At 32.9% G+C, this 22003-nt stretch overlaps 3 protein-coding genes across 3 annotated transcripts; 1 reads left to right on the top strand and 2 right to left on the bottom strand.

The window, feature by feature from the left end:
• Positions 1–1948: 1948 nt before the first annotated feature.
• Tsp_09479 (putative kunitz/Bovine pancreatic trypsin inhibitor domain protein) lies at positions 1949–8944 on the top strand. Its single transcript, XM_003371206.1, has 21 exons — positions 1949–2057; positions 2957–3088; positions 3243–3392; positions 3453–3605; positions 3694–3864; positions 3966–4103; positions 4195–4306; positions 4370–4482; positions 4548–4676; positions 4903–4956; positions 4982–5118; positions 5275–5421; positions 5469–5648; positions 5864–6116; positions 6308–6481; positions 6937–7104; positions 7430–7615; positions 7682–8059; positions 8192–8383; positions 8699–8818; positions 8877–8944. Exons 1-21 carry the CDS (start codon positions 1949–1951, stop codon positions 8942–8944), a joined length of 3264 nt encoding a protein of 1087 aa, XP_003371254.1.
• An 842-nt stretch (positions 8945–9786) lies between these two features.
• Tsp_09480 (N-acetylgalactosamine kinase) lies at positions 9787–14227 on the bottom strand. The gene is made up of 17 exons (XM_003371205.1): positions 14211–14227; positions 14027–14109; positions 13549–13636; positions 12924–13047; positions 12656–12862; positions 12516–12603; positions 12344–12466; positions 12178–12291; positions 11996–12128; positions 11670–11743; positions 11415–11613; positions 11263–11369; positions 10884–11052; positions 10388–10561; positions 10124–10322; positions 10013–10068; positions 9787–9850 (listed from the first exon to the last, which is right to left on the bottom strand). The coding sequence occupies exons 1-17, from the start codon at positions 14225–14227 to the stop codon at positions 9787–9789; spliced, it is 2019 nt and encodes a 672-aa protein (XP_003371253.1).
• Positions 14228–19126: 4899 nt separating this feature from the next.
• Positions 19127–19337, bottom strand: Tsp_09481 (conserved hypothetical protein). The gene is made up of 2 exons (XM_003371204.1): positions 19189–19337; positions 19127–19145 (listed from the first exon to the last, which is right to left on the bottom strand). Exons 1-2 carry the CDS (start codon positions 19335–19337, stop codon positions 19127–19129), a joined length of 168 nt encoding a protein of 55 aa, XP_003371252.1.
• Positions 19338–22003: the final 2666 nt, after the last annotated feature.

Below are 22003 nucleotides of genomic sequence, written 5' to 3'. Positions count from 1 at the left end.
TGCATTATGTATTTATTTATTTATTGGGTTATGTGATTGGAAACAATTTTTTATTCTTGCAAACGTTTGTTGTTGCAAAATTTTATCTCATAACTGATATTAAGCAATGAAATGAAATGCACAGTATTCTATTTCTTTTCAAACAATGCATTCAACAATGAAAAACAAATTTATGCTGTAAGTAGATAATTTTCTTTTTTTGAATTTTCACAAATCAAGTTCAATGCAGAATGTACAACTTTATTTGTAGTAAATGTTGTGCTTAAATAAAATAAAAATTAATTATTTGAAATAACAATTCTGTTTAGTTTAGACTGCTTTTGACTGCGTCGATTTGTTGTTCCGTCCTTTCAATAACTCTGCTGTTTTCTTTAAAGATGTTAATGTGAAATTATAAAGTGCAAAACATGCAGTTGAATTACTTGTTCCAAAGTGCATAACGCTTATTATACAACTGCATGGAAATTATAGTATACATATGATAAATGACATTTTTGATATTTAAGAACAAGAAAAAAAGAAAAGTTTAGAAATTTATTGGAATTGTTGCATACTGATTGATTTTAAGCAACATAATAATCCAGGATGGAGGATGAGGGTGTTTAATATTGAATAGCGTAAATAATTTTGTACTGGCAAGCGCTTTGCTGAATTCTAGTGTCGGTAAAGTTGAGTAAGCCAAACTACTTGCTACTTGCAGTGTTTTCAAGTATTTCAGGCCTGCCCCCGCCGCCTGCGGAACTGAGATCCGTGAGAGTACCAGTGTTTGTTTGACTTTCAGTCAGTTTGGTAAATAAGCTTCAGTAAGCTGGGCAAAGCCTGCATCCGTTTTTTGCGCCCATTCAGCCAGACCGGTCAGTACTTTGGCCTTTGAATTCAAAAGTCAATAATTGCTTTACACATGCACTATCAAAGCCGGTCGTTGAAATCCTGTTTCGTCGGTGATCGCAAGATAGCAACAAACAGTTGCTCGACAAAATCTGCTCTTTAACATCCGACGGTGAAGCCGCTATTTTGCCAGTCTGTCTTTATTCTGGGTTCACTTTTATGCCCAATTAGCAGCACCACTTTGTTATTTTTATCAAATGGATTTACTCAAAGCAATTTTACTGCTTCATTACGTTCTGGTCAATGCCGGTAGGCTTTTCAATTTGTACAGTTTCAATCCACTGTTTAAAATGCCATTAATGCTTCTGCACACCCCACGCATACATATGCATAAATTAAATATTGAATAATTTCAGTCCATTGCATTCTTGGCAAACACTGCTTGCTTTTGCTTATTCCACTAATGATGCTTATAAATTCAAAAGACGTTTATTGTTAAAACAGATACTTTGAAATTTACGAATTCATTTTATCAATAAACACAATTCATATTATCCAAATAAAATTTATATTTCTTTAGGAATAGTTAAATGCAAAATTCTTTCTTTTCAGCAGTATCAGCTTAAAGGGTCGTCATTACTTCATTATTATAGCTGTGCTAATGGTGAATATCAATTTTAAAATCAACTGTCTGTAAATTATTGAATGACTGGACAGTGAGTAATGACTAATGGTAACTTTGAGTTCGAAGAAATAGTTATGCCAGTGCTGACTGAACCCAGTAAACGACGACCTCTAGTGTCAGCATAAAGTTAGCTTGCTTGACGTGCTCATATAGAACTGAGGACAAGTCTTGTTTGCGGTAACTGTTTGCGCACTCGGCGAGCCAAGCTCTTCTGTCATTTCCTCATCTGCATTCTTGAAGTCTAGTTTTTCCAAACCAAAGCTCTAAGAAATTATGTAGCATTTTTTGTAATTATACTGGTAAAATTATTTCTAGCTCACCACATTTAGTAGCATTGCAATTTAATGCGGATGAAACAAATGATCATTGAAAAAATTAATTAATTAAGAACTGATTATTGAAATCTGCATACTTTTTAGATTTGCAACAAAAGAAATGCGATCCAAACACATTTCAAACGGTCGCAGTGAAGTCCCAACAAAGTATGTACATGTTCTGCAACAAGAACAGGTAATCATGCAAAAACTTCGTCTAGTCAGTCAAAGTACACTTTGCTACCAAGTGCTTCTCTTTATACAAACGAAGTCAAAGTCGAGCTAATCACGTTTCAGAATGTTAGCTGTCTGAACAAAGCATCATAATCTGCTTAACACAAACAAAACGCTGAAAGAAAATAAAGCAAAACAATTATGTACAGCAATATTTAGTGTTGCTAAGATGCAAGTTCCTTTTCTATTCTTAAATTTGAATGTTCCAGTGATGAGTTTTTTACAACTGAAGTGCTTAAAAGGGATATTTTACTTTTTGGATTTTTATGCACTCACTTTGATAAGAACAATAAATTTGTCACATTTAAATTTTGTAAATTGCATATAATTTTCTTTATAAATAATATTTTACCGATATATTCCAATGGATTTCTTTCATATAAACTTTATTTGAATTTTTCATTTATGTTCAAAAATATTTCTATAATCCATATAACCTGAAGGTCAAGAGTTCAACTCACTTCGAAATGGTAGTAAGCTCTGCTTCAGAGACTAAAGCAATTCCAAAATGCTCATTATATATAATACTAGCAATTTACTTATAATATCTGGTGCTCAAAAAGCATTCATTTTTATATAATTTATAAAGTATTATGCATAGAATATCAATTTGAAAAATGCGCTTTTGCATAATATTTATTATTTCACAAATTTTTATTGATATAATTTCTGAACTGAAATATTATGGCTGTTTCTTCTATACGTTTGTATTAGTTAACATTTTTGCTGCTTCAGAGAAATCGAAATAGGTGACTGTGGTGAGAATTTCATTTTCAATGAACAGACTGGAAATTGTGAAGCGGGTTCTGTTCACTCGCGAATAAAACGCCAAATATGTAAATATTATGTAGCTCTAATTTTTGAATAGAAGATAATATTTTTTACAAAATTTTAGATGCCATTGTTGGTGTTCCATGCAATGAAAATATTGACTGTCAAACTACAGACGGTGGAACATATTGCGACACAACAAAGCGGTGTGCTTGTCTTCCGTCGTTTGTCAATATCAATGGATTTTGTTACAAAAGTAATTGCTAAATAATAATATTTTAATGTGATTTTTAAAATGCAAGATTATTTATTTCAATTATGCTTTTAATGTGGAATGATATAACATTTTGAATATGATTAAAATGACCGTCATTTATGATTAACTGTAATTGTGTGCTTGTAAAATGAAGAAATTAATCCTGGACAAAGTGGCTGCACATATGAAGAGCAGTGTAATTCTGTGTGGCCTGGCGCTTACTGTTCATCTGATAGTATATGCAAATGCCCCGACGGTCAGCCACCTCAAAGAACCAGAGACGGTACAGTCTGTACATTTCCAGGTAAATAAATAAAAAGTTAAAACATTTACTAGAATATATGTATAATCTGTTTAAATTTAGGTTCTTGCCCAACAAATGGAATTTATTCAAAGCTTAAAGGCGTCGACGGGTATGAAACCCCATGTTCAGATGGCAGTGATGATTACTGCCCACCGACTTATGACTGCCTTTGTAATCCTCCATCACTGTCCTCTGGAAGTGCATGCACTCGAAGTACTTTTTGCTGTCCTAGTCGAGGTGACGCTTCTGCGCTATTATTAGAATTTTCTCAGCTTTGCTGGCTATAAATATATTTTTTTAGCGCTAGCTTGCATCATGCCGCGAGATGAAGGAGTGTTTACTGGAATTACTGTTGACCGTTGGTACTACAATTCGATGACTTCTAGCTGTGACCTCTTTTCTTACCGAGGCGGAGGCGGAAATGCAAATAATTTTGAGACAAAAAGTCAATGTGAAAGTTACTGCAAAACAGGTGTGTGCCCTAATGCTTCCATATGATTATTCATTTATCAATTAAATTGCATACAACATACTGTAATGTCACAGGTTAGCAGTAATTACATTTTTATACAGGTTGTCCACGTGGCCAGCCCCTTTATAGTCCTGGAAACATAGCTGATCGAGTTCCCAAAGATTCACGAGTTACTTGCTCTGTGAGTAGGACCTGTGCACATGATTCTAACTTCTACTGCCATGCCAACCAAGCTGTCGGTGGGTCTGTAGAAAACTATTGCTGTCCTAGGCCTTGTAAGTTAATTAAAAGTATTCCCTAAAATTGAAAATCTGTAAAACTATATTGCAGCGTTTATCTGCAGTCAAGAGGGTGGCTTGCCAACCGGCTCAACTACTTATGTAATACCACCTACTTCTTTTGATCCAGGTCTTGCAGGTGCTGGTGTCACGCCAAAACAAAGGTGAAATTTGATTAATGATGATTTGGAATAGCAAATTCTTAATTTTGAAGCAACTTGTTTTAGATATTATTATGATAGTGATAAACGCCAGTGTTTACCGTTCACATACAACGGACAAGCAGGAAATTTTAACAATTTTGATTCTGAATCAGAATGCAAGCAGTTCTGCTCGAAAAGTAATTTTCTTTTATTGTATTCTCAGATTTTAAAGCTGTCTGTTTAAATTCACTTACGGTTTCAGCTATTTGTCCAGCTGGAGAGCCACTCAGAGATAACGGCAATTCATTAATAACATGCGGTGTTGGCGGAAGCGGAATTTGTCCTGTTCGTTATGAATGCACAAACGATGGATACTGCTGTCCGTCTAGAGGTAAAATGACAAACTTAAGATAAAAGTGTTTTGCTTGTAAGCAAAATAAAGAGTAAAATTATTTTCAAGAAATATTTTTATTTTTTTTCTAATTTTGAATTAAATTAAAATTAATTAAAGCAAAAATTATAAAAAATACTTTTTCATTAGAATAATGATTCATTAATTTGTAGATTATAAAGTAAATTCATGTAAACAGATAAATGATTGAAGAATTTTCATTTAGAATTCGTCTGCAATCAAGAGCAGGCGGTAGGAGCTTGTGCCAACTATGCTGAGCGTTGGTATTTCAATTCAAAATCAAGAAGTTGTGAACGCTTTTTCTACTCTGGATGTCAAGGAAATTTCAACAACTTCAATTCATATGAACAGTGTCTATCATATTGCGGCCAGTCAGCAAGTACGCAACTTTAACGGGATATTGATGGATAATAAATCAGCAGTTTACTAATTGAAAATTAACCAAAATATTTTTGAGTGCAAGCAAATACTTATTCATTAATTTAATATATATTATATATTACATATTATTAATGTTTTATATGTAATACTTTAAACTGCTATGTTAATTTTGAATCCATAATGCAGAGCTTTTCAGTTGAGCCCAAATGTCCACAAGGGTTTGCTTTTATGGAAAGTTCTGGTGCATATGCAGAGTGCGGAGGCAGTTCTAATTCTTACTCCTGCCCGGCAGACTATTTTTGTCACTATGATGGTCGGCGGTTTGGATGCTGTCCGACAAGGCGTAACTTAATTATTTCATATATGTCAGTTTTACATTATAATGTTCAGAGAAAACATGCAGCATTGATCCGGTTGACGCTGGAACTCTTTGCTCTGGCACTCCAGTTTCACGTTGGCATTATAATTCAGGAAGTAAAAAATGTGAAACGTTTCGGTATAATGGCTGTGACGGAAACTCCAACAATTTTGCCACCCGAATTGATTGCCAAGATTACTGTCATGTTGGAGGTATCCGTGCATAGTTTTAATCGGTTTGATTTCATTTTTAATAGAATAGGCAGCAGATGTCTGTAATTGTCATGCTTGTGTTTCGATGCCTCTATAAAATTATCAATATTTTGATGTTATACATAAATAAATTAATGAATAATAAAAAATATATTTTTTTCCGAACAAGTATTGACAAGCTGTTATGCAACATATTAAAACAAAGTTATTTTTAGGCTGTCCGGAAGGAGGCGAACCTTTCAAAGAACCTGGAACAGGTCAATTTAGGGTATGTGATGGTTATTCTTTCAGCTGCCCAGTTGGGTACACTTGCACTAGAACATCAATCGAATCGTCTAGTTTGCGTAACAATTACTGTTGTGCTACTAGAGGCAAGCTCCATAAAAAAGCTTCAAACAATGAAAGTCTATTTTGTTGTACTTTTAGCAACAATATGTTCATTAGGTCGAGATCCGGGTGCCCACTGTGGTACAAACACACTAACACGATATTATTTTAACGCAATGACCAAAACATGTGAAGCATTTACTTACCTTGGATGTGAAGGAAATCGAAACAATTTCCCATCAATGGAAAAGTGTCTTTCATACTGTCAGTCAGCAGGCAAGTTAAACGTTTTTAATTCTTAACGCCTAGCTAAATGTGATGAATGTATTTAGACTGCCCAGCTGGTCAAATAGCATTGCGTGACGTTGATTCAGAAACATTAACAATATGTTCAATGGGAATGAATACCTGTCCCTCAGGATATTCTTGCGTTCAATCTAAGCTTCTTGGTCGTTCTATTTGCTGTGGAAGCAGTGCACCTTCAGGCGTGTGTCCAAGTGGACAAAGTAAATTATACTTTTTAAATATTGTTTAAAACCTCTTGTAAGTTTTTAAATTATAGTATGCTCTGAAAAAAACAACACACATTATGTTTATTTTAACGTTCTAAAAGTTAATAAAAGGAGTAATAATGTTTGCCGAAATCCCTAAATAACTTTTAAATTTAACTGAAATTAATGTGTGTCAGTATCCTTAATTAGCGATTAGCAATCTTTAATGAACAGATTGACATTTATTATTCATTTGTCTATACTAGACGCATATATGGATGCCATGACGAATAGTCCCCGTCAATGCCAACCAAACATTGACAATAGTTGTCCACCAGGATTTTTTTGTTCTTACAGCACAACAATGATGAACAGCTTTTGCTGTGGTTCAGCAATAAGTAAGATAGTGATCATTTTCTTACTGACCGTGTGGTGTAATAGGTTTCTATATTATTTTTCATTAATTATAGTTCACTGTCCACAAGGTGGTGATCCATATATGGAGCCATTTCTGAATACACCACGACAGTGCACCCCTGGAATTTCCAATACCTGCCCTGCAAATTACGTCTGTCAGTCAACACTTTTTAATGTTGGTGGTTTGCAGTCAGCAACTGGATTTTGTTGTGGAACTCCTAGTAACTATATCTATTTACAAATTTGCATGTGAATCAGAATATATGTAAATATGAAATTTAATAGATGTATGTCCAATGAATTACGCACCTTTTATTCAAAACAATCAACCGGTTACCTGCGTGCCGAACGTCTTTCCCAGCGTTTGTCCAGCAGGTTATAGTTGTCAAAGGAACAATATGCTTCAGCAAAGCTACTGTTGTACTGCATCTACAGAAGGTTTATAAATGTTTATAATGTGTATAATATAATATAATATAATATAATATAATATAATATAATATAATATAATATAATATACGTTTTTGAATAAATCATTATTTTTAGCTTTGAATCCTTGCCCGACTGGAAAGCAACCATATAGATATGAAGGTGCACCGGTAGTATGCACTCAAGGTTCTGTTACAGCAGGTTGTCCTCCAGGGTATTCATGTGATCTTCACGCAGAAACGAATTCATTTTATTGCTGTGCTTTTGGTGGAGCACAACCGGTCCCTCCTTTACCTGGAGAAGGTAATGAAAATTTGGACATTTATAAATTTTTGATATTTCTGAATACATCGAAATTTGAAAATTGAGGATGCCCTTCTGGCTATATCACTATACAACCGCACCGATATTGCTCACCGACAGTACCAGGATCATGTCCATCAAATGCCGTGTGCAGTTATCATCGAAACTTGAACAGATACATGTGCTGCATGCTTTCTGGAATGGCTCCATGTATGCAAAGGTCATTTACTTTAAACATGTTGTCGTATCAATATTCATTGCATGTAGATCCAACACCAGAGCTTGTTCAGAATCCATGTACAGCTCCTAGACAACCATATATGAACCCAGTAACCTACAAGCCGCAAGTTTGCTTACTTGGCGGTACAACCACAGGTTGTCCAGCTGGCTACAGCTGTGAATACAACAAAATGCTTCGAAATTATTATTGTTGTAGTAAGATAAGTAAGTCGTTACTTTTATACGTAGGTCGATAAAAACGGTTTGATGAAACTGTTTTCTCAAATTCAACACGTTGCATAATTATGCTTAGAATTTCATACTTTAAATTTCCAATAGGTCCAGCCCCATTTCCAGGAAGCATTTGCAAACCTGGTTATGTGCCTTACATTGATGCAGCCACACGTCAGCCCCTTATTTGTCCATTGAATGTTCCAGGATTTCGATGTCCTGAAGGATATCAATGCACCTACAGTGATGTAAATCATCAATACTACTGCTGCCGCAGAGCAGGCGTCGTGCGCCCAAATGGAGGACAAGAGAGTCAAGGTAAGATACTTCAAAAAATTTCTACATTTAAGAGATGTCAGCAGAAACCCTATTTTTGCATAAAGATTGTCCAAGAGGAAGACCGTATCTGTACCAGAGAACCAAAACACCGCTATCCTGCGTTCCTTGGGGGTCAAAATGTCCAAGCGGCTATTCATGCGTTCAATCTCGAAGTCGAAGGAACTTTTTGTGTTGCTCAAATACTTTTCGTTTAAAGCCACTGCCTATTTCCACATCTTCAGATACTCCAATGTGTAAAGAAATAAATCACACGGTTGACTTTAAAAGATTGCACATTTTCTTTTGCTATTTTAGTAGTTGGTTCTGCCTGCCAAACCAATGACGATTGCAGACCAAGTCCAGGAGAAAATGCGTTATGTCATGATGGCTTGTGCGCGTGTTCTGCTTCAGAAATGAACTTAAACGGTCTCTGTGGTAAGAAATTAATCTGCAAGCTGCTCAATGATAGAGACGTTGATGTTTTATTTTTCAGTGACTGATAAGTGTCCCTCGCCATATCAGCATGTAAATGGAGAGTGCGTTCCAGTTCTCTCGAGTTGAAAATAAAAAACTGTTTCTGCTTCTTCTTTGCATCATAAATTTTGATATACTGTTATAATATGCATTTCAAACCTGTTTGAAGTAATGATGCTTTATGATAGACCAATTCAACCGCATTTGCTTTTAATTCTTATGGGAAATTATTATGTCTATAAACTTGCATATTATCAAATAAAAAAATAAAACGATAATATAAAACAAAAATCCTTATTTACTTGTTCGAAGTGTTACGACCTTTATTCTTCAGCTCCACTTTTCATAAGAAAGTTTGTAAAATAAAAAAATATTAGCATTTTTTATCTGTATTGAGAAAGTCATAGAACAGAATTACAGTAAGAAAAGATTTTGTTACCACATTGTTTGATCACTTCAGCTTTCAATGTTACCATAAATAACATTTTTCTTAGAGTCAACTGCATTTTTAATTTGACAAACATTTCTCGTCAAGACACCCTGATCAGCAGGGAGTGTTTTTCAACAGCAATATAATTCCCGATGATAAATTGTGGTTATACCCAAAGTATGTGGAGCCCATCTCGTTTCCTGAAAAATGTATCAGCTTGCATACGCGAAAACTCATGTGGAGTTTACTGCTTCTCAGGCACACCCATACAAAGCGAGACAACTTAGTTGCTTTCTTAGGGAGCAGCGTGCAATGAGGGGGAGGGGAGGGAGGGCATTATTAAATGGGCAAAGTAATATGACCAAGGAACTGCAAATTTGTTTCAAATAACGTTTGTCACAAGCTGTCATTGTGCAACGTGAAATATAAATCGGTGAGTTTTTGGAGGTGTCGAGAAATAGACTTCACAGCATAGCTAGTGAGTTCCACATTTATCGTTCTACTGACGACCATCTAGCGCATCCAGATATTTTAAGTCAATCAGGCGAGGTATTAGCAAATGCCTAAAATATTTATTATATTAGGAAAACGCTTAGAATGAAATTACTTGCCTAATTGGAAAGAAACTGAAACATATGACAGGGAAGATCATTTCTATATATGGATAAGGAGCGAGGCCAAAAGAACAAAGAAGTATCAGCTGTATGAGCTGGCAGATTGTAAACAAGTGGATTTTGCGTTGTGGAACACGTCGAATGTAATGTGTTGGCGGATAAGCAGCCTTAAAGGCATCAGCATGCAAACAAATGAGATAACCGATGCAAAAAATGGAATACCTGTTCAGTAAGCAAAAGCAGTATTCGTTCAAACATTTCATTACCATTCAATGATGTTACAGCCATGTAAAGAAACAAGCCATCAAGAACGGATCTAGGAATAAGCTGCAGTGGCATTGGCAATAAAAGTAAAGCGGAAACTCCAATCAAGCAGTGTGACAGTAAAGTTGCAAGACGCGTTTCACGCACGTATGTAATTCTGAACAATTTGGTTGTTGAAGCTCATATTATAAAAACAAGTTTTAAATAGCATGAAAAACTTACACTTCATGAACATGGCCTTGAGAAACACGCTCCTCAACGTCAGCTAAAGCGCGTAGGTGAAGTGGTGAATGTGGTAATGCTGCATGCATCCAAGGTAGACCATACAGCGAAAGAAACACGTTCAAAATTGCAACTACCAAGAGATCTAAATGTGTCGTAGAGCCCTTACGTAGTCTGAAAAATTACATATGAATCAGATCAAATGAATGGTTTTCAACGTATTGAAATGACATGTCACTAAAGAAACTTTTGAAACCCAAACTTCTGATTTTAATGGAACTGTTTAAGTCTCAGTTTCATACAATCTTAAATAGGCTCATAGGTAATATTTATTATTCGTAACAAATGTAATTACCAATGAATGTCATTGCTGAACAGAGAAGACTTAAGTTAATAAAGTACAAATATCAAATGAAAGATTTGGCGGCTCAGAAAGTTTTTTACATTTCATGATATTTTAGTATTTTAAATTAGCATTATCCTGGTGGTTACATACTTGTTTTTCTGATTGTTAACAATTGCCGATGTGATATTTTGATCCAAGAAAAATAAAATTGACAAACAAAATCCCAGACCCATAGAAGCGAGAATGGCACCAACAGGTAAAAGCCGGATAGCGGCTATTGTTCCAATGGGCTGCCTTGGATTGAAGTGAAATCTTTCGACTAAAAAATGTTCTTTTAATCAAAGAAATCATTCAATGTAATAATAATTCAAAAACATTCAAACATTTTCAATACACAAAATTTTCTTGCAAATAAGCTAAAAACTGAAAGAAATAGTATTCATTTAGACAAGAATTTCTATTCGAATTATATTTTTGAAAGATAGCCCCATTTATATTTTACAAGTAAACCAAAAAAGTGATAGCTTACTTTTTACTTCGCGAAAACAGTATGCACCAGTAAAAGACATTACAATAACTGCCATGGGCAATGCATAGTCAGCTAAAATTTCTCGTTTTGCTCTTGTTAAGTAGGGCCTGAATATAAAATTATTTTAATAAATTAATTTTTAAATAAATAACGTAGCCCACGTTTTTCTAAAATTGTAAATGAACAAACCCAACCACAAGGTACCAAACATCAACAAAAGATAAAGAATGCTTGTTTCACGATGACATTCTTTGACATAGACTGTTTGTGGTGATTTTACGGATGAAAAATTTAAAGAGGCAGTTGCATTGTTCATTTGACATGCTGTGGCATGATAAAATGATTTAAAATCTAGAAATAAGTTGATGTACACATCGATATTTAGCACATTTGTCAAAAATCCTTACTATTTGACAGCGCTTTGAATGCTTCAACTACAAACGCGACAGCAATAAATAAAGAAAAAATTTCTTCCGTCGATCTGAAAATGAAAATTGTCTTATGGATAACGTATACAGTCTCAATTAAGTTTATACCAGCCTCAAAAATTATTAAGATATGATTTTGTAGCAAAGTAAATAAATTCCTGTTTCTGCATGTCCTATCAGCTTTCAATTTTAAATTAAAAAAATCAGCTATATTATTATATTCATATGCAGATGACTGGCTTATTTGTGAGCTGAAATTTGCATATGCGAATATGTTTCTATACAAATTTTCAAACAGTGCTTACCTCGTTGCCCATTTCATTACGTTCGACAGCTCCATATGAGCATAAATGACAAGAAACAGTTGACACCACAAGCCCACACATGCATACAAGGCAAAAAATTCAAGATCGAATTCTTTAGAAATTTGATAGATAACTAAAATAAATAATAAGATAACGAAGAAAATATTACTGCTGGATTCTACTTTTAATGTAAATCGATAACGGAACGGTTGTCAAAAGAATAATTATTGGTTGCCCGCCAAACAGTGAAAAAAACAATCCACCAAGTGCCTGGGCAAAGATGGACTGCTTGACCCCTGAAATGACTCATTTGACAATCAGAGAAAGCGTGTACAAGGCATTTCTAACCCATTGCTCCATGGGTATTGTCGTGATTGAGAACTCCAAATGCAATGGATGGAAGCAGACAGGCAAAATACAAAAACACTACTGTGCTCAACAATTTCTGTACCGTCTTTGGACCACGTATACCTTAAACAATGGATTACATATAAAGACATAATTTAGCAAATAGCACTACCATCAACGTAATCAGAGAGGTAGAGGGGTAGGCGTCGGCAAAAATTTTCTTTCAAACCCCGACCAAAATACCATCGGTTGGGCCCAATCTGTAATATGTTACTTTAAGGTAACAAAACAAAATTTTGTAAAATAACTAACTAGTTTTTCTTTTGCATCTGATAAATGTAATGATAAATTACGATCACGATATTGATTCTGCTCAACAGCCAGTTCTTTAGCTGCCATAAGCATTGTTTGTCGAAACTGCTCTTCCCCCTGGGCCATTACTAACCGCTGACGGATGTCCAAATCAGCAAACAATGTAGCAAACGTTCTGGCTGTCTCTAGCGCAGTTTTGGTACCCTTCTTAAAATTTGGAAGCAATTTAAACATTGCATTTTTTCAGAATTTCTATAATAATTCTTACCGCCCGCGAAGGAGCAATGACAATTATTATAAAACGCAAATCTTGCATAGTTCGTCCCAAGTTCGTTGGATGGATTAATCGAGTTATGGCCACATGCCTATGTTGCACGGTTGGTAGCATACAACTGAAATTACAAAATAAGAATAACGTCAGTTCATATTTATGATTATTTTTTTATCATAACTTCCATTAAAAAGTTTCAACAATGCAATTATCAAAATTAAAGATTAAATCAATCCATTTAATGCTTGAAGGGGCTGATTTTACATTAAAAATGTAACATGAGCGACATGAAAAATATAAAAGCCTTTTGATAGAAATTCCAAGTTGCAATAAGCAGAGATTTTATAAGAACGGTAATATAAAATTAATTAATTAATTAAACATTTCAAACAAATATCATAAATATTATGCATTTTATTAAACACTACACGTGTTAAAGTAATACATAAGCGATTTTAAAACTGATGTTATTGTCAGATTAGAAAATATAACGCATAAAAATTCGTATAAATCTGTGAGCTAGCTGAGCAAAGAAATGAAAACAACGTAATTTAAGTTTTTATTATAAATTATTAATTTTATCAATTAGGACTGCTGTTACAAAATAAGAATGTGAACTCACATAGCGCAGATCCACGTTTGGTCGAAATCAAATGATCCGGCTATATTTGTTGTGCAAATGCTTTGAACAGTTCGAGTGAGAATATGAACTGAAATGAATGTCAATGTTATACTTTATATAACATATGCAAAACAATAAAACCACATTATTAAAATATTTAAATATAATTCAAGACAAAAAGCGCAAAAGGTAATGCATCACATCCGAATGCAATAGAATAGACAATAATTTATTCGGTAACTAATTACCATTAAATTTAAATCATACATGTACAGATATAAAACTTTTGTTTACAGAATAGTATTTGCATTAAAATTCAGGAAGGCACATTTATTATAGCTCATGTAAGCATGAATAAATATAAGCAGTTAGTAGCAATATTATGAGTTCATCGAGAAAGCAGATTACACAATCAAGATCAACTACAAGGCGCTTATAAGTGAACATTTCTGAAGTAATGAAAAAAATTTACATTGACTTGCAGCGTCTTGAGTAAACAGTGCATTTTTCACTTGCTCTGAAGTAAATTCAGGTTCCTGAATATCCATTTCATGTATGATTCTAAAAAAATATTAGAAAAATATATGAATAAATAATGTTGTAAACACACAGCTGAGTACTGTTATTTTGTACTGTTTTCATTGTGCAGCATTCTCAAAAACTTTAGATGAATTTTCATTCATCTTTTCAAAAATAATGTCAAACGCTCATTAGAGTACAATCAATCATGATTGTGCATTCATTTGTAAAAACTTTCCTCATATTTATATAATTTGCAATTTCAATTATTTGAAATTGCTATTCATAAGTATTATTCTTGAGCTCATATTTTTGCAGCTTGGACTAAATGTTTTGTAGTAAATACTGCTCAGTTTTATTTTTGTTTTAATAAAACAAATTTAGAAAGCAACGATTGGATTAAGAGAGATATAAAAATAGAATAACACCAACCATTAATTAATTTAAGAAAGGTATAAAAATTTCATCAATACTATTAGCGTTTCGATTAGCAACTTGCTTCAGAGAAACATGATGAATTTGTCTGAACAAACGAGTAAGATATCTGCCTTCATAATTGTGCTTTCAGGTAAAAAGTTGAAATCAGAAATAAAAAAGTGAGCTTATAATTTAACATGTTAAATTTGTAATCTGCCGTTAACATAATATCTATTGCTAAATGAATGCTTTGATAAAAAAATATCTCTTACAAACTGCGCAAAAGTTGCAGAGCTTTTATTTTCCTTCGAATGAATTTTGCAGATATTTTTGTCTCTAATGTGCTGTCGTTCAAAGCACAGCTGTTCAGCAATGAATTTAATAGCGTAACGTGTAAAATACTTCCTCGAATAGGTTGAACATAGTGCTAGTTAAATTGGCAATGATTATCATTTGCAAGCTGACCAAAGCCGCAGCTTTTAAGAAATCTTGAAACGGTTGTTGGTTGAATCGGTCAAATATTTATTTCCTCAGCGATTATCCTCGTTCAATAGTTTCTTAATAAACTACTTGGTAGTTGTCATTCTAGCAGCTGTTTATTACAAAGATACTTTTTCAGAAACAAAATTACATTGGTTTCTTTTTTATAAATTTTTGGTGATGAAATGACGTTTAAAATGATGATGGCGTTTAAAAATTTAGTCATGTGGATTTCTTGTAATTTTTAATAAATAAAATGTCATAGACTGAAGGAAACACGAAACAACACTAAAACCTTTTTGATGTACGACTGTTTTTATCATTGCTGAATTTTGAGTAGGAGTGCTTGTGTTTCTTGAAGTTTTAGTGATAGTTCCATCAAACAATGGCTTAAACACATAACACTCTCCCACCTCCCTGAAGCATTAAATGTTTCACTAACGCCACCATAGATAATAAGTGTCTAAATGAGAAATGAAATTTCATATCTGACAGTGAAGTCCCAATGGAATAGCGGAGTTGAAGCATGGTTAAATAAGAAAAGGAAACTGGGGACCTAACACGAGCATGGAGCTGATCGATTTCAAAAAAGACTATTGTCAATGGCACTTTGAAAAGTCAGCTCATTAGGCTGTTGAAGATGATTTGCAGTCTTCAATCATAAGTCAAAATTTTATCAGAATGCATTGAAAATGATGCAAAAAGTGACTGCATGGTCCTGTTTGTTTGTCAGGCTTTCAGAAATGATGAGGAAGAAGCGAAAAGCAGAAGACAAAATTTTTTGACATATTTTGAAATTTTAATTTAAATAATTTTATTTTAAATAAAGCAACGCGTAACATGAGCACATGCATTGTAAAAGTACTTTTAAGTCTATTGCAATCAATTCCATGAAACCAATGTTTGTTATTATTGCAATTTAGAATCTTTTAACTGCAAAGATGATTAATAATAACTAAAGCAATAAGCATCAAGCAAAATAAATATAATGCAAGTAACTAACTGTACTATTTCAGCTGCTGCAGCAGTTGTATCAAGTAGACAGATGACTGCATTGCAGATTTTGCTTAATATTCAGAATCTCGACAAATAATAAACGTTTTTTACAAGTAAATAATTGCATTTGCGTTCATTTAAAAAGCAATTCAGTGTTTGCATAGAGCTTATCAGAAACATTGTGGCAAAACAGAAATTCCGTGTTAAATAAGCTAATTAAACATATGTTATTAATAAGTAATGTCCATTCAATACGTACTTTCGAAATAATGCCTCTACTTCAGGCACCATCTAAGATATAATATTGCGTGCTTTGTTAATTAATATATTATCAGGTTAAGCAGTTTTTGAAGTTTGCCTATACATTTTCTTGCATTTGATGAAATTGATTTAGCGTGTTGAATTTAACAGAAAAGAAGTTGCGAATTACACTAAACAGTATAAAAAATAAAATTAAGAAAGATGCATTCCTTTTTCAGTTAAGGAACTATATGAAAAGATAAAATAATAAATGCTTTACGAAAGCATTCCTTTTAATAATTAAATCTGCCTGCGCTTGCATCGTGATATCTGAAGTATTATAATTAGAATAAATAAAAAACAAAAAAATATTTTGTTAATGCATGCATTTTGAAATATCTGACCTTAAATTGTATTAATTATAAAATTAAAAATTGAGACAAACTCGGAAATAGAAAATTAAATTTAGACAATTTTCTAGAATTTAGAGGTAGTGTCCATACAGCGTTTTTTCATTATTTTACTATTTTCAACAATTATAACAGTAATGTATTTGAAGTCAGCCAGCATTTAAAATATAAATAATAGAAGTGTAATAGTATAGCGAGTAAATTAATGCCTGTTTGTTATGGATAATATAACAGAATGTAAAGTCCATTGAAGTAAGCAAAAAATAGCAAAATTATATGATAAATTTTACTGTTTATAAATAAAAAAAGTAATGTGCTTGACAATCAACTGCCTATTCAGCTAAGCTAGATGGAGTAAGTGTTCAAGCATAAAAGGAAAATCAATAAACAGAGAACTAATTTTTAACTAGTAAAAAGCGTGCATTGTCAAACAGAGATGATTCTTTGCTATTTTTTGATCTTTCTACTTGGACTACTATTAAGTGGCCAGGCACGATTGACATTTGGTATTTGATCAGATAATTTGCATTAGATTGTTTGGAAATTGAGAGATAATTCTGGCATTTGATCGTGAAACATGCAAATGAACATAGCCGTCAAATGTGAAAATTTTTTCCTGTTTCATACAGCTTTACAAGGTATTTTACAAGTTGGAAATATTCACAGAAAATATATTTCAGCATTGTCATCCGTTGTCAGTGCTTACTAGACTGACGGGCATATTTCTCAAAGAATAAAACATAGAAAAAATAACTTAAGAGTGTACTTTACTCCAACTCATTAAATTAATTCAATATATTAAAAACAGCGGAACAACTGAGGAAAACAAAAATTTTTAAATTTCATTGCTTACATCCACGGTGCTTTCATGCATGGTCAGATGGAGATTGTCAAGTGAAATTGAATTTCAAAGCTGTCGTTCTTTTCTTGTAACACTGCACAATGGATTCTTTTAGAAGCATTGTGTCAATCAAAAAAAAATTCGTCAAAAAAAACAATAGCACATTAACTTAAGAAGATGTGTTCTATGATGTACTGATTGAAAACACTGAGGACAATTTCTTCCAAGGTTGTTGCGGTGAAATAGCAAGAAAAGCAAATTTATACTGGCGTTGTAGCGTGAATATTTGCATGATTGCATGCTGTAAGTGCAAAATTTATCAGAAAAGAAAATTTGCATATGAAAGTGCAAGACAGAAAAAGATAAAATTGAATTGGAATAGTTTTTAGTAAAATTTTAAAACAACAAGCTACAACAATATTATTTTTAAACATTTGGATTTTTAAAATTTAAATTTGAGACTTCAACAATTTGTGGAGATGAAAAATTTTTTCAGTTCAACAACCGTGAAGTTGCTTAAATAGCGGCGTACATAGATTCAATGGCAGTCGCTGACGTTTACTAAAGACAAATATTTGCATACTTCAGAACAAAGTTGTCTCAATTACAACTGTTCATTCAGAAAGTATTACAATTGGAGGATAAGATTTATCATATTATCTTTCTTTTTTTTCAAAGAAACCCTTAATTACATAACGCCGCCATAAGAAATGATTAGTTTAAACTTTTTTCATGACCACCGACTGACTGCTTTAGCATTCAGGCAGTGCATTCGTATTCGATTGTCCCTGAATTACTAACTTCATTTTTCAATTTCATGATAGGATAAAAAGAAACTTGCCATTATGCTAACCGCAGGCAATTCACTCTTCAATATGGCTTCATATATTTATTATTGATTTTTTAATATTCATACAAGTAAAGAATCATTTTGTTCAATGTGTTGAAAATCAAGACAAGAAAAGCGACATTTTCTATCTTCTTCTTTGTAATTTGATTGCTACTTCCAACTTTTATGAACCGTTTGAATTGCATTTTAATATTATAATGAAGCACAAAAGGAACGCTACAGCGTTGCTTGTTTTTATCAAATTAATGTTCTGACAAGTAAATCTGTGATTAGCTGCACTAGAAAAGCTTTGCAATCAATTTGCTTTAGAAATAAACACATAATAATTATGTAAAAGTAGATTTTTAATAACGCAATTCGTCGAATGGCTATTTGAAAATGAATTGCATCTTATTTTGTCTCTATTTCAAAAATTGGTATTCACAATGAAATTTCAGACAATATGCAATGGGCAACATTTTTCAAAAATGCTTCTTTGCTTAGTGTTAGAAATTGATAATTTTTTTCTTTTCTTTTTAAAAAAAAGTAATGAAACTCCTCTGCAAATAATCCTTTCAAAATAATATGAAATTTGTTTTTTTTCTTGTTTCCTTTCGTTTTCAAATGAATCAGTTCTTGAAACTACATTTTCATCTTGGACATGAATAAATTTGTGAGCAGCATTATAACCCAAAAACATTAAAGAACTGCGCGTTTTGAAAATAAATTGTTCATACTTTTGAAATAAACATTTTACGTTGGTTAGTTAAGAAGGAATGTTAGTAGCCAAGTAAACATGATGTATCAAGGAAGCAAAATTTCTTAGATGTAAGAAGAAATCGTCATTCAATGAATCATTGAAATTCTGAAAAGTTACAACTGTTGCCAAAGAGACATGCAATGCTTACTTGTTGAATATTTCTTCAAGGCTTGTTTCCGGTAAATCCAATAATAATACCGCTTTGTTTAGCAAATGATCAATGTCCATTGTAGCCCGCACCTCGGAACCAAAGTCTTTCATGGGAATTTTTTCATGTTTGGCATACATCAGTGTCATTTTTTCAAACTCTTCTAAAAACAATTTGCTACATAATTCGACATTTTTCACTTATTTTGTTAAACTGAGGAAATATAAATCAACAGAAAAATTTCATTGTATATAAATTTGTTATTAATTTTTTTCTATTAAAGGAAACAAATAATGCAATGGAAAGATGAATTGAGGGGGTGTTTGTGAAATTATAGCATGAAGATCAAAAGTGCTTTTACACAGGAGACGTTTAATTAATCATAAAGATTTTATGTCCCATGTTGTGCTAAAGCATGTGGCTTTGAGCTTTCAAAGGAATAATGAGCAAGCAATTTCATAATTTTGTTTCATTTATATACTAATAACCAAATGTTGAATTTCTCGACTGATACCTAAAAAGCAATATGATGATTGCAGAACAAATCAAAACAAAACTCCATTTTGTTTTATTTTTCATCTAATGATAATCATATAATCATTTTTACCCACGTTTTTTTCATATCAACTTTAGCTTCACTGTGAATAATTTCTAACTAGGTTTGTCAATGTTTTAAAAGAGTATTCCAGTTAGGGAAAAGATAATGACTTGGATTTTATGGAAGGCATTCCCTTTGTGAAACTATGGAAGCGGAATGAAAATTAGCACACATGTTTTGCGAATATTCAATGAACTGGAAACATCCGAAGATGATATGCAAGGCAACAATTAAATTAGAGACTTGCAAAACATACAATCGCTACGCTGTCACACCCTTTCATATTTATGCAAGGCATTCACATTTGTTCGCAAGCTTTGCACATTTTCTGGCGTTTTAGAATTGAAAACAAATAAATTTTATGGCACTTTATTTTTCAACTAACATATCAGAATAGAAGATGATAAATTCTTGATCATTGCATAACTTTTTCAAATTTCTTAAGAAAACGCAATCAAAACGAATTTGAAAGCATATTGTTCTTAATTTTGATGGAAACTGAAATTTAAAAAAAGATAAAAACTTATATACTTTACAGCAATATCACTTTGATACGCTTTAAAAAATCTTTCAGAATTACAAATAAAATTCAGTACGGCACTTGATGATCTGCACTGCACTGACTTTTTCATGGAAAATGAATGGAAATAAATTAAAATGCATGTTATAAATATATCTTTTAAACTATTTTGCTTAAATAATTGGCACGTCAGTAGGCAATAAACTTTATCGCAAAGCATTTGTGGGATCACAGATTAGCATCATGTTTGAAAACATTGCATGCACTGCACGGTGACAATCATGATGCACGTATGATATAATTTGCTGAATGCCGGATGTCTAAACTTATCTGATACAACTGTCAATCAACCAAAACACTTCAGTCAAATACCTGTCCATTATCAGATATCTATAGAACATTGCATATTAAAATGTAACGCTCAGCACTCCATCATACGTGTGTTTAAAATAGATGAAGCGTCATTTTTCCATTTTCCATTTTATATTTTAATACAGCTTAATAACTCTGCTTGTGAAGTTGAAGTATCAAATTAATCTGCATTATTTTACGTTGTCATGTTGGAAAGTTAGTCCGTCAGAAAAATACCACTTCCGTTATGAGTACTACTTTTTCATAAAGCTAGAACATATGACAAATAATGCTCTTCATTTTTTCAGCTTATTTTAAAAATTGCATGACGTAATTTCTTTGCTAGAAACTTTTTAATATGAACTTTAGCACATGTAAGTTCAAAATAATTTCAAATTCACAATCACAGCTGAAATAAATAATATACATCTATAATCTTCATGTGATTGTGGATGTCTAATGACACTGAAAACGGACTACAGAATTACTTATCATATCATTTTTATATGATAATAAAATTTTAACTTTACAATTTGTTCATTTCAAAAAAATGAAACTAAATTAAAGCCCAACTGTATCTATGTTGTGATCAATTTTCGTTGTAACATTTTTCCTTTGACACTTCTAACCAAGCACTGAAATTCCAGCAGCTGAAATAAGGCAGTCAATGTAATTTACGCTTCGGTATCGATTGGTTTGTAACGATTTTCAATAGTTGATGAAACGTCTTAAAATCGTTGATTTCAAAGCATTTCCTTTTCATCAACCGTTTTAATGTTTGAGAAAGTAAACGCTCCTGCACTGTTTCATTCCCAATTCCTAAAATCAAACAGGTGAACGTTGTTTATCATCGGCTGAAAATTTTCACCATACCCTTCAGGCTTATTCAAAGTGAAAGAAAAAGAAATGCTCGTTTACGTAATGTCTTTGTGCCCGTGCGTGTCAAAAAGCTTTGTCTAATGGGATAATGTGAAAAAGCTGTCTTGAAACGGCTTAAATAGCGTTATTTACTTATACCAGCCAGGCACATCTCACGTAATACGTTGCTGCTGAGGTGAAGTTAAAATTGTGCATATTATGAGCTTTGAATTATAGTAAGCTGCCTCCGGCATGACGCGACAAACAAGTGGCCCTAATTAAGCCCTTTGGACGAGAAAGAAGTTGGTATTGCAAAAAGTGCAATAAGTGAAGGTTTTTTTTTCTAATTCAAATGCACCAATCCACATCGTCATCGCACGCCTACATCATCAGTGCTTACGCTTTTACCTGTATTGAAATTGCTCAGAAAAAAGCAAAATTGTTTAATTAGCTTTACCTAACAAAGTCACAACTTCATCTTTTTTTTA

Source organism: Trichinella spiralis (assembly GCF_000181795.1).
Source record: "Trichinella spiralis strain ISS 195 chromosome Unknown Scfld9, whole genome shotgun sequence".
Taxonomy (NCBI): domain Eukaryota; kingdom Metazoa; phylum Nematoda; class Enoplea; order Trichinellida; family Trichinellidae; genus Trichinella; species Trichinella spiralis.
The sequence above is the reverse complement of the archived record's forward strand: the minus strand, read 5'-3'. Positions and strand labels throughout refer to the sequence as shown.